Here is a 13,614-nt window from a genome sequence, read left to right as displayed (position 1 = left end):
TGTAAAAGGGCCCCTTGAGTTATAGCGGCTTCTGCCTCAACCTCCTCTCCATTTCTGAGCTCAGCGCTGAGAAAGAACAGCCAGGTAGGCAAGGCCGAGAGCAGTTATGAGTTGAAAAGACTTGTCCCAGGTCACACTGCCTAGCAGCTGGGACACTCGGATCCCTCTCATTAAAAAATGTCACTAAACATTCCTGAAAGGCACAAAGTAGGTGTTGTCAGGCTTCCTGAGTTAACTTTGACCACGTCCCAGTGAAATATTTATATAACAGATCTACTCTTCATACTTAGTGATTCTATGGAATGTGAAACAATTGCAACTATTAAATTTTATGACAAAAGAAACTATCACTGCTCCAGAGAACAAAGAACTAACATAAAAAACATATTCTTTTTCATTTAAAAATCTCTTTCACGGTACCTAAAAGTAAAACCTTAAAAACCACTCGTAAGTCCCTCTCAAGAGAAATTTGTTGAATAATTACTCTGCACCAGGACCCGGACTAGGCATTAGGATAAAAAGATTTTTGAAAAGATGAATCTATGGCCCCTGCCTTTAAAGAAATAACTGAAAATAAATATCTTCTTAAGAGTCTCTTCACGCTTTAAATAACTTAACTATAAAAATACCATCAGGCTGAAAACACCCGAAGATTTCTTCATGAGTAGGTTAGAAGTTAAGGTATATTTAAGGGAGGGAGACTAAACTAGGAGGGAATTAAAATATACTATCTCATCAGCCATAAAAGGGAATGAAGTTCTGATCCATGCTAGGGGTGAATCTTGAAAACATTAGGCTAAGTGAAGTAAGCCAGACACGAAAGGACAAATATTGTATGATTGCACTTATATGAAATATCTAGAAGACGCAAATTTATAGACAGAAAGTTGATGAGAGGTTACCAAGGGCAGAGGCAAAGGGAAGTTGTTTCTGCTTAATGGTTGTGGGATTTCTGTTTGGGGTGATGAAAAAGTTTGGGGAGTAGATGTGGTGATGGTGGCATAAAATCGTGACTGTAATTCATGCTACTGAATTGTGCCCTTAAAAATGGATAAAATGGCAAATTTTATGTTATATATATTTTACCACAACTTAAAAAATGAATAATCTAACATATCAGAAACTATGGGCTTGTACCCTTTAACTGGGTGAATTAAAACTATAAATTATATCTCAAGAAACCTGTTAGAAACACCCCACACCATCCCTTTCACGTTAGCATATTACTTTGTCAGCTCGTACAACTCTGAGTATTGTTAAAGAAATTTACCAGGAGTAGAACTGGGTGATCGATGTTTGAAATACTATGACTCATACTTCTTGCTGAATACCTGGGTTCTACAAATAATCACTAATCCTTTTGGCAGTTTAGAACAAGAAGAGCCTTCTATTTTTTGCATACCTGGTTAAATCACTAATTTTTCTATCTTGCAACGAATACTTATCAGACGTTTTTCAAAATCATCTCTTGGCCGGATTCCTGAATACAGTCAGTCTGAAAAGTATGGCTGGAAACCCCCATCAGAGCCAAACAAATGACCACATTTAGTGTTTGTACCACTCAGTCATAGTTTAGCTACAGATCAGAGCGTGCCAGTATCTAGAAAAATGCCTGGCACATACTGACTTTTGATACATATTTGTCGAAATGAAAGAACGGTTGCATTTACTGCTCAGACAGCCTCAGGGCTATGGGTCAGATAAAGCACTTTGAGGGGCCACGGGCCAGCCCAGAAAGCCCCTGGGAGATTATGACTTCTGGGCTTGCTTCCTGTGCTGGCTTTGTGCTTCTCTCCTTGGTCAGTCAACAGCAAGACCAAAGAGTTCCTTTCTAAATAAGTATCATTAAAAAGTTCAAGATCTAGACAGAACAGAATGAGGTCAGGTGTTTCAATACTATTTCATTCCAATGAAAATGTGTTTCAGAAAAGGCCACAGTAACATTCTGGACTCAGTTCACAGGAGAGCGACGATTTAGTCACTAGCTCTACTGTACCGTCGCCTCAAAACAATAGTAACAGAAAAGAAAAATAATTGATGGGGAAGCCCAGAAGCTAACTCAGTTTTACCATTTTCCATACTGGAGTTAATAAAATGATGTAGAATAGAATTTTCCAAAAGCCAGTACATCTTTTGTCTTACTAGTCAAATATAAATATCACAGAACAAGGGTTGCATCTTAAAATAAAAGCTTTGGAAGGGAAATAAGATGGAAATAATGTCCTTTTCCTGGGTGACCACTGAAGGCACCAATGTCTTTGACTAGGAAAATAGAAAATAAACTGTCCACAAGTGAGCTAGCCATAATTCATAACAACCTGAGGAGAAAAACAGACTCTAGGTTTGTCGATTCTATCTGAAGTGGGGGTGAGCTTCGAAGCTCATCATCACCTTCCTGAACCCTAAAAAAAAAAAAATCACCCAGTCATAGCTGAGTGTCCAACATACCCTGAGTCGGAGGTCCATCTTGGCTCCGTGGAGTAAGGAGTTTGGATTCAGGCCTTCGAGGGGCACTTCGATTCCTCCACCCCCGTATCAGGGTCCCCACCATGGTTGTGGACAGCATGCTCCCCGGGCAGCTGCGGCCCTGCTGGGTGACGGGGAGGGGTGGACAGCCCTGTCAGGCTGCCACCATCGGGAGAACCGTGTCCATCTGGGGCAGGATGATGCTACACCCAAGGCAGACAGGTCCGGGCAGTTCTGCTGCCTGTGTCCTCCACCCACATTCTCCCTGGCTTGTGTTGTTTGCCCTCCCTCAGGAGGCCCTTGGAAAGTTTGGGAGATGGGATGAGAAGAGCAGACAATGCAAAAATAAAGCCGAGGGATATGAATAGAGCCAATCAATAGGAGGGGATGGTCAGGACTTCAGAAGTGCCTTCTTTCCTTGAGGGAACATGTTTTCAAATCCTCCCTTTTCACTTAAACAAGCCTCATTTTTTAACATTTAAAGAAAGACGATGTGTGTGCTGGGGTGGAGGTGGAAGTCAGGTACTTACGTACCTATTTCTCCTTTCCCATCCCATTTCTCTTCTGAACTGGAACAGCTTTGGGGCAATTGCTTTTCCAGAGAGAACCCTTCTTCTTTATCAACAGAATTCTTTCACAATCTATGAAAAACATTTCTAGTGTTCTGAGTGTCCAACTCACAGAATTGTATCAGCTTTTGTGGCTGAGGAAAGTTGATTAAGGGAATTTAATAAAAATTCACAATCATGTAAACTCTCAAAAGCTTTTTAAAAATGAATTGATTCCAATGGCTTCATTCTCCTCTCTCTCCTGGTGAGCTGGCTGGAGCTGCCTCCTACCCAGGAGGTGGGACCTGAGCGCCACTCATTTAGTACATTGCTCACTTATGCCCCCTACTGGTCAAGATGCCAGGTGCACATTAGTTGGAGAGCAAGGATGGCATTAAAGTTGTGGGAGGGGCAAATGGTAGAAAGTTCTAGAATCCCTTGAGTGTCTCTGGACGGTATGTTCATTCACCCTGGGTGGTTCTAAAATTGAATTAATTGTAGCTAGCCTAAGAGGCTTTGATAGTATTCACTGTCTTATGACTTCAGTGGCTCATACCCATGATCCATGTCCACGCCTGAATTCACTTTTTTTCCCTCCCTTCTCACTTTCACTTTATTAAACAAGATGTAGACTGTTTTTTGCAAAAGGCAAATCCCCCAAATCCCTCCATATTCTTCACAATAAAAAAAAATGCCTACAGTTTACTAAAAAACAGCAGTTTTGAGGATACACACTTTACATATTCATTTAGTTGAAATTTCCCTCATTTGCTCATTATTTTGACATTTCCCAAATTTAGAAAAAACTTTAGTATCAGTGAAGATGGAGGGAAGATAGAACTGGGGGATAGGGACTTGAAATGGTACGAGGGTAGGAAGCTGTTGGCCCTTGTCCCACCTCATCCCAACCTCAAGGTGGGGTTCAGTCAGGAAGCTGGGGCACAGTGTGTGATTACAGGGGGCAGCATTTGATGAGAGCTATGGGTCCTATTTCTCCTCGTGATGCACCCCAGAGTGGGGACTCCCTCTGCCTTGGAGCACGCCTTCTGCCACAGAGGGCTGAGCTGGGCTCTGACGGGGTCAGCAGAGAGCTGCTCAGGGTGTGATGCTACTTGCCCTGTAGGGAAAGGCCAAAGAGGCCTTCAACAGTCTTTTAGTTCCCATGACCTCCAATGTCACAAGGACAGGCTGAAAATGCCTTTGCAGGGGATACTGCCTGTGGGCATAGAGTGGCATCCAGGAAGGACAGCAGGGGAACCAGGTGCTCAAGCCTGGGGTCTGATTCCGGCTTGGAGGTGGGGGATGAAGCAGGAACCTGAGGGATGGTCCAGGGTCCCCTATCAGGGGACAGGACCAGGAGGTGGGAGCCTTGAATCATTTTGTTTAGGAACTCTGTGTCCGGCTGCGGGAGACTGAGTGGGCTGGGGATGAAGCATAGGAGGGATTCCAGGGGAGGCTCTATCAAGACAAGCAGAAGCCACCTCGGCCCTGTCCTTGGGGTGGGGTGGCAGAGAGAACACAGCGATGCTGAAAAAGCAAAAGATCTGCTGTGAAGACGACAAAGAACTAACATTCTCCAAATGGAACTGTCCTCAGAGGCTTCGATCATTGCTGCTGCCCCGTATCTGAGATCCCCGTGAACAACAGTCATCGGTCCCTGGTGGGCGAATCAGAAGTCCAAGGAAGATGAGAGGCACAGGATGGATGGCCAGAGCCTGAAGCACAGTGAGATGCTGAAATTCAGACAGTGAGAACTGCACAGCTGCTGTTACCAGCCCCCGGAGGTGATATAAAGGCAAAAAAGTAGGTAAATGGAACCAACTGTTCGAATAAAATTCCCTGAGCCTCACACCTGAACCGTCCCCATAGCTCTGCCTCCTTCGTGCTCTCAAGGTTCCCAGGGCCCACGAGCACAGCGCCTGCCACACTCTACTTACTCTGTCCATGCAGCCCACTACCCCCAAACCTCACCGAGCATCAGTACCTCTGCATAAAATGCAGATTCCCAGGGCTTGCCCACTAGGTCTAAGACAGTGCTGGGAGCTGTGTTTCCTCTAGGCCCCCCCCACCCAACACACTTTCTTCCCTTACCAACCTGGAATCCAGCTGAGGAGGGTACGAAACCAACTGACCAGACTGTGGGCTTCTGGAAGCCAGGGGCCACGACTTTACTATCGTGGTGCCCAGCGCAGTGTTGCAGCCAGCACACGGTTTGCTGGATGAAGAGCATCAGCCCTGTGGCCAAGGGCCCAGAGGTGTTCCCCATGGCCAGCGGCCCAATGCCCCCATCCTCCCATCCACCTCTTGCTCGCCACTTCTGCCAACGCTACCCTGGCTGAAGCCTCCACCTTAGGACATCCCCTTGTTTTATCTGTGCCCCAGGCCCCTCCGAATCCCCACATTTCAGGCTGCCATGTTTTACTCCAGGCGGTGATGGTTTGTCAAGGCTGCCATTTCCGGTCCCTTCTGCCTCACGCAGAAGGGCTCCATCTTTGCTTCGAATACTACAGAAAAGGGGTCTGTAGGCAAGCTCAAAACTCAGGTTTCCCAGCAGCAGCGAACACTTAGCTGTCCTTAGTTTGCCCACTGGAGCAGGTGGACGCTCCATAGCCAAGGTTTTCCCCAACAGGAAGTTGAGCAATGACCATGACTACTGTGGGAAACGTGGTCAGGAAGAGGAAGGAGAGTAATGTCCTGCCTGTGTAGGTCAACCCCACCCTTCCTAATTCATACACATATACTTCCTTAAACAGACCTGCCGTGTGCCGATGGCGTTCTTCCACCAAGATGCAAAGGGAAACAGCTTAATTGCGAGCCCATGAGGTCATTTTCCTCCAAGTTAGTCTTTTATGACATACCCTCTCTCTCTTCATGAAAAAGGACACATCGAGGAAGGAAACGCACTTTTTCTTCAGATCGCCTCTGCGTTCTAGAAGGGTCCTCGAAAACCAGAATCCTGCTGAAGGCTCTTTGAAGGCCAATATGGTTCTTTAGTTCATAGATGTTCGCCTCTAATTTCGTCTGGTGACTATGAGTTAACAAGTAGTCTCGAAATTTCATTAACATAAATATTGTCCCCACCCACCCACTACAGAGGATGAGGGCTGAATCCAGCTATTTGCTTCTTTGTAATCTCTTCGGGCCTATCACAGTCCAGGGTGCTTAGAGGGCACTCAGCACATGCAGACTCTAGAAGAGCAGGTCAGGCTATGAGATGGCTGTCAATTGTTCAAAGGTGCATGAAGCCATCAGAATTAAGTATGACTTCCATTGGTCAGCGAATATCTGCTCTCCTATTATTATGTCAGGAAGGAGCTGTTGGGGCCGAGGCCGGGGCTGTGCGTGGGGAATTTCTTCCTAGCTCCTCATTGTTTTTGTCCGTGTTTTGTCCTGGTGGGGTTCCAGGAGCTTCTGGTCTCTTTGACCCCACACACGGACTTCTCTTTGGGGCAGAAATCGGGAATTTGATCGACAAGGGTAGAAGGGAAAACTGGGTACGTGTAATCTGGCCCCACTCTGGCTCTTTCGGCAGAGAACTGCCCACAAGTAGCACACGTTTTGCTGTTCTTCTTGATGTCCTAAGTGTCACATATGCCAACTCCGCTCCTGTGAGGGGAAGGCTGCCCCGTTCACCCTGCTGCTGGGAGAGCTTCTGATGCTGGGTTTAGTACGGTGATGCCCACCTGCTCACCAACGGAAGGCACATCTCCAATGTCCGCTTTATCGGTAATCAAGATGAGGGGTAGCCTCTCTCTGCCTTACTCCTTTGTTTTAAATTTTCAAATTGGTTCAGAACGTGGGTGGGAGGACAGCATCTTTATTGCCCTGTCCCCCAATATCCTAAGCGCGGGCCATTGGTGTTTGTGTGGCGACTTACAGTAAATTGTTTTATGCCACGGTTAGCTTTTAGGGTCCCGCAGTTGGCTATTTTTGTAATGTGGTGGCCAGCGTTACGCCTTACACTGTGTGCAGTTTTTACTTTGGCAGCTGAGTCAGCTTAAGATGACTTTGCCCACAGGTGCGTAGCTCTTTCTAGAGTATCAGGGCTGTCCTTCAACGGATGAATGGATATAGGAGATGTAGTATATATACAATGGGATATGACTCAGCCACAAAAAAGAATGAGATCTTGCCATCTGTGGCAACATGGATGGACCCAGAGGGCATTATGCTAAGTGACATAAGTCAGACAAAGACAAATACCATGTGGGGGGTGCCTGGGTAGCGCAGGCATTAAGCGTCTGCCTTCGGCTCAGGACGTGATCCCAGCATTCTGGGATCGAGTCCCGCATCGGACTCCTCCGCTGGGAGCCTGCTTCTTCCTCTCCCACTCCCCCTGCTTGTGTTCCCTCTCTCGCTGGCTGTCTCTCTGTCACACAAATAAATAAAATCTTAAAAAAAAAAAAAGACAAATACCATGTGATTTCACTTATATGTACAATCTAAAAACAAAAAACAAAACAAAAAATGACCCCAAATGAATAAATAAACAAAAGACGTAGAAACAGGCCCTACATACAGAGAACAGGCTGGTGGCTGCCAGAGTGGGGGCAGGAGGTGGGGGGTGGGCATAATGGCTGGAGGGAGTGGGAGGTGCAGGCTTCCAGTTACGGAATGAGTAAGTCACGGGGATAACACCCACAGCACAGGGACTATAGTCAATGATAATGTCATAGTGTCGTCTGGTGACAGAGGGTAGACACACTTGTGGTGAGCACAGCATATGTGTCAAGCAGTCAAATCACTATGTTGCACACCTGAAACCAACGTAACATGGTGGGTCAACTATACTGCGATGAAATAAATAGACAGACAGATAGGCCTGCAGGCAGCAGCCCCTCGCAAGCAGGGCTCAGGCCTCACTCCCCCAAGCAGATGCCTAGGTGGCCCCAGCAAGTGCCAGCTTAGCCTTTAGGAGGCAGGCTACCACTGCTTGCCCTTGACCTTCAAAGGTGCAGGTTTCTGAAGTAGGTTTATTGAGGCAAAGAATCAACAATAGGAAAAGGAGCGTCCTTGTGTTTATAGGCTTTTTAGACATCAAGGGTGGAACGGTATTACAAGGCGGCCAGTTCTACACACACTGCCGAGTCGGTGTAGCCTCGAGTGCTTACTGCCAGGCCCGGCCAGGCCACACTACATCAGCTGCTCCAAATTCCATTCTGTATTCAAGGCCAAGGGGGGGCAAGATTTGGATCTGGGTGGCTCAGGCACAGGTCTGAGAGTCTTCCTACCCTACGGGCCTTAAGTTGGTTCTAGATCAACTGGTTATCTAACTCACATACCACTGAGACTCCGCTCTGGAGTTGGCCATGGTCTTTGGATCAAAGTACTGCATGTTGGGAAGATAACTAACTGCTCCAGGGGATGGGAAATAAAAACTGATTTTCTAAATTTGGAGGGCCTGGAGTCATGGGTGTTTGCTTAGTTCTCAACATGGAGAACATGGAAGAAATTCTAAAGTTAAAAAAAAAGAAAATGAGAAGAAAAAGACGATGCTCTACGGTCATTTCTTCTCTTGAAGTAATAACCACAACCCAGGCTGAATTGTTCCAAACTGGATGCTGTACAAAATTCAGCCCACACTACACTAACTCCCAAACGCCGTATTTACGGACCTCAGTGTGGTAGCGCTCACAGATGGGGAAAATATCAGCATGGGTGGTGTCTGTGAATATGAATCATCCCTGGAAAAACTTATCTGTCAATTCATATACAATTTGGATTCTCACATACACAAGAAACATTTATTAGCTGAGAAGGCATCTCTTCTCTATCCGCCCTAGTGACAGGAAAATGTGGTCAAACTTGCCCATGTACGAAGCCTTCCCTTGACTCTCCAGTGTCCAGCTCCTCCGGGGGCAGCTCTCTTCTCTCCAAGGGTAAAAGTTCACACGAGGTTATCTGCACTCACCTCTTCATCTCTTTCCCAACTCATTCCAACCTAGTTTCCAACCATCAGAGCAGCTCTGTTGCTTAATCCAGATGGTATTTATCAGTTTCTTTCTCATGTAATTTCTGGCAGTGCCTGACACGTATGGCCCCTCCTTTCTTCTTGAAGCACTGTCTTCCCTTGGGGATCATGGTCCTTATTATCCTGGTTTTCCTCCTCCCTGTATCGACATTCTCTTTCGTCTCCTTTGCAGGATCACCAATAACTCATCTTTGTCTGTGGCCCAAAATCCGAGCACCAGACCAGCACACGCAAGTGACTGTTTGATATCTGAGAATTCACGTGAAGCCGAAATGTCAGATACCCAAAATGAAATGCCATCTGCCTCCTAAATCTGGTCCTCTTCCAGGGAATGCCACCCCACTTGTGTGGCTACACCAGCCAGAAAGTGGGGCCATCCTTTCCACCATTTTGCTCCAGATATTGAAATCGTGACCCCCACCAGTCTTTCAGTTTGTTTGTTTTTACTTTTTAGCTCACTCCCAAATGTCACTTACTTCTCCCCATCTCTGCCCTGGTCGTCTTTCACCTGTACAAGTGTCATATTCTCCGAAACCTTCTCCTGGAGGGCACAGTACCATCAAGCCACAAGCTTCGCAAACTGCAGATGTGATGTCACCCCATCCTTACTTCATGCCCTGAAAACTCTTCTCACTTCATTGAGGACAATGATTAAATCTTTCAGGTTCCCAACACCTGGCAGGTCCCGGGCCCAGCCTCCTTGCTAACCTACTGGATTCTCTCCCGAATGGCTCCAGACTCATCATCGCACGTCTCTGAGTTCCTCTAGGGAGTCAGGGTCCCAACACATTGCTTTCCTGCGACGGACGACATTTCGCGGCAGCTACGACTGGTCTCAGTCCAGCTGCCACCACCCAAGTCAGTGACTGTGCATTTCCATTCTAGCATTTGTAACTTGCAGTGAATGCTTGGTTTAGAGTCATGTCGCCTACGAGTCCACTGTCATATTGATGTGGGTGGGGGGGGAGGGTCATGTGTTTTTGCTCACACCAAAACCCCAGAATAGCGCTTGGCACATAGTACATACTCAATGAGTACTTCTTGAGTGAATGAATGAACTACTCTAGTGTGCTGGGGCATTGGTGTAATCAGTGTGCATGATATTTCTATCACAGCTGTTGTAATTAAAAAAAAACATGCTATTGTTATAATTAGAAACTAAGTTCTGTTCAAGAAAGCAGCCCATAATTATAAAATCATTCCCGTGGGAAAACATGATCTACTTTATGATACCTACCTTATTCTATTAATTCTTCAAAGAGCACTGTGGTGCCAAGTGGGCTGTCTCTATTTAGCTCCTATTCAGATTTAAGATTCCCATCTCCTGAGCTCCTAGAAATCCTATCTGTATTGCTGTCCATAGCCATAAAGCTCCAGAAATTTAACAAATGACTAAATACCTCTTTGCAGCTTAGTATTCATTATAAGATTAAAACCGAGGTTAAACCATATTTAAAAAAAAACCTGTTGAACTTGCATTCTATGAACAACATAACAACTAAGAAAATTAAGGTTGCAGAGCCTTCTCATGTCTAACTCTTAATAAACTGCAAAAATGATTTTCACATTTACAGTTGACCCTTGAATGACATGGAGGTTAGGGGTACCCCTCTTCCTCCCATAGTAGAAAATCCATGTGTAAATTCCGACTCCCCAAAACTTTACTAATAGCTAAGTGTTGATGGGAAGCTTTACTGATAACGTAAACAGTGGATTAAGTACATATGTTATATGCATTACATACTGTATTCTTACAATAAAGCTAGAGAAAAGAAAATGGTGTTAAGAAAGTCGCAAGGAGGGGAAAATACATTTACAGGACTGTGCTGTATTTATTAAAAAAAAACAACAGTGTGTAAGTGGACCTGTGCATTTCCAGGGCATGCTGCTTTGCGGTCTACACTGAAGTAAGGAAGGCGGTAGCCTACAGTAGTGTGGGACCCTCACTTACAACTACAGTTTACTAAGAATTTGCTTAACATATTGATTTTGTAGAAAAATCATTTATTAATATTTTTCCCTTTTATTTTTTCAGGGATTTATCTATATTCTCAGACATGAAAAGTGACAGGTTTAAAGATTTATTTATTTGCGGGGAAGGGGCAGAGGGAGAGAGAAAATCTCAAGCAGACTTTGTGCTGAGCGTGGAGCCCAACACGGGGCTCAATCCCAGGACCCTGAGATCATGACCTGAGCTGAAATCAAGAGTTGGACGCTTAACCCACTGAGCTACCCAGGCGCCCTTTATTTATTTGTTTTAAAATATTTACTTATTTGAGAGAGAGAGAAAGTGAGAGAGCATGTGAGCAGGTGGAGGGGAAAAGCGACAGGTTTAGACTGAACTTCATTTTATAATTACTTAGTATCTAGAGATTTCAGGCTTTAAAAACTACAATATCAATGCTAGCCCAGTTGATAAACCCAGGCTTTCTAACTCTATTTAAAAGGCACCTAGACATGTTTTGTCTTTAATTCACATCCTCATTCATTCACTCATGGATGGTGAGAATAGAGTCCCAAGAAAACCTCAACATTTGGCGGTTGAAAATTACCATCTGCTCTCACAAAACCTTTGTTATTTGTGATTCCACCTTGAAATCTGAACCCAGTAAAATGCTTAGCCTCTATATTAGATTGGTGCAGAACCTTAAACCAGAGACCGTGCCAACATTTCTCTCTCTCTTATAAAAAGAGTAGGTAAATTAATTATAAGGTGCTGATTGACTGGGATTAGTCTTGATCCCTGTCTGCACAAAATTAATTCCTACCGCTTATATCAATTAGATTGGGTCAAGATGGGTAACTTGGGCTGAACCTAATATCAAAACTTTTTACTAAGGCATCTGAAGTTAACATGGATTACTTCTGTTAGGAAATAATTCTTGTTTCTATATGGGGCATTAATAATGGCACTAGGAGTGAAATTTCTCCATGCTTACTTTATAGAATTATTAAAACTTCTTCAGACACTGCTGAATTTAGGTGTTCATTTGGAACAGTTTTGAAACATTTGACTAGAAAAAGTGAAGAAACATATTTACCTTATTGGCTGCATTTTGTGTTTAAGTATCAGATATCAATCATACCAACATTTAAGGGGTCATAAATACCCTTTACTTTAAAGACAAGGGAATACACTGAAAAGACCTTATAAGGCTCCTCTCTTTACTCTTGCTAAAAACATTTGACATTAGACATTTTAATTAACAAACAGTCAGCTAATTGGATTTTCTAGCAAACAGAATTTGGGCAATCCCAGATCAGAGCACCTTTACCCTGGTCAATTCCAGGTAGTAGGCTCTCTTTTACTTCCCCATGGTCTAAACCTCCCCCTCAATGCCACTGGAAGTATGTCCCTCCTTTCCTTCCTCTTCTGCTATGGTCATTGAAGGCTCCCAAATCTGCAGTCCCAGAAGTCTGTTCTTGCTTCTGCAGACAGCAAGGTGAGCAGAGGAATACAGTTCCTATGCACAGTTTTAAATGGTTGGAACAACTACTACCCATAACAAGTAAAAGACAGAGGCATCTGGGTGGCTCAGTCGGTTAAGCATCTGCCTTGGGCTCAGGTCATGATCTCAGGGTCCTGGGATTGAGCCCCATATTGGGCTCCCTGCTCAGTGGGGAGTCTGCTTCTCCCTTTGCCCTTCCCCCCACTCGTGCTCTCTCTCTCTCTCTCTCAAATAAATAAATAAAATCTTAAGAAAAAAACCCTGAAAGATAATGTTACACCATATTGGGGATTAAACAGGCTGATATATTTTGTCCCAATATATAGTTAAATAAAAAACAGACTATTCAGACATCAGAATTTAGAATTTCTTTCCCAATTAAGAATCTTTTACATGAGGAGTATAAATCAGGTGTTGTGGTGAACACAGGTGGGTCTCCCCCACAACCTGGTCTTATGTCTGTGTATGTCGTGAAGATGTCCCCTGATGGATCCTATATAAATTGAGCCCTGAAGAACAAGTAGAAATAAATAGGAGTCAGCCAGCCCGAAGTCGCAGGAAGAGGTGAGGAGCAGGAATAGAAAATGCCATGTGCAAAGACCCGTGGTGCCTCTTTGGGAGAACTCCAAACAACGCAGTAAGTAGGAACTGTGGGGTGCGTGCGTGCGTGCCTGCAGGAGTTGTAAGGCCGAAGAGTGAGTGACAAGAGGACAACAGAGGTAAGCAGGAACCAGGCCACGAAGGGCTTTATATATCTTAACAAAGAGTCTGACTTTCTCCTAAAGCAATGGGAAGGTTCTGAAAGGTTTTCAATTGAGGAATACCACAATCAGATCCGTGTTTCTCAAAGAAGACTCTCGATGAAGTTGGAGAACAGATGAGGAAGTACAAAGGCTTGTCTCTCTGGAGGTGGAGGTCAGCGGGTGGCCTGGAGTGGGGATGTCTATGGCTTGGGGCTGGTTAGATTGGGGTGGGTGTGAAGGAGGGGGAGGGGTCAGGGGTAAGGCTGAGGCCCGTGGTGTAGACACTCCGGGGCTGGCACCGGGGCACGCGCACAAGAGCAGAGGAGTTTGGGTTGTGGGGCGGTGGTTCAGGTAGACACTGAGTTGTCCGTTTTTAGACATTTAGGCTACTCTAGTATTTTCTTCTCCATTACAGCTAATCCTTTGAAAGCATTTTT

The 13,614-nt window shown here is 45.0% G+C and overlaps 1 protein-coding gene across 4 annotated transcripts in view; it reads right to left on the bottom strand.

The window, feature by feature from the left end:
* Window positions 1-13,614, bottom strand: part of PLEKHG1 (pleckstrin homology and RhoGEF domain containing G1) — a 233,922-nt gene that overhangs the window by 126,881 nt on the left and 93,427 nt on the right. Inside the window, exon 1 of one of the 4 annotated variants that reach the window (XM_002927423.4) lies at window positions 2,449-7,063. The exons of the other annotated variants lie outside the window; for them this stretch is intronic. Within the exon in view, the coding sequence (XP_002927469.4) occupies window positions 2,449-2,566 (118 nt within the window). The 5' untranslated portion in view covers window positions 2,567-7,063. Of the gene's footprint in view, window positions 1-2,448; window positions 7,064-13,614 lie in introns of those variants that run through there. 4 annotated transcript variants of the gene reach the window in all.

The sequence above is a fragment of the Ailuropoda melanoleuca genome, chromosome 10 (assembly GCF_002007445.2).
Source record: "Ailuropoda melanoleuca isolate Jingjing chromosome 10, ASM200744v2, whole genome shotgun sequence".
NCBI lineage: Eukaryota > Metazoa > Chordata > Mammalia > Carnivora > Ursidae > Ailuropoda > Ailuropoda melanoleuca.
The sequence above is the reverse complement of the archived record's forward strand: the minus strand, read 5'-3'. Positions and strand labels throughout refer to the sequence as shown.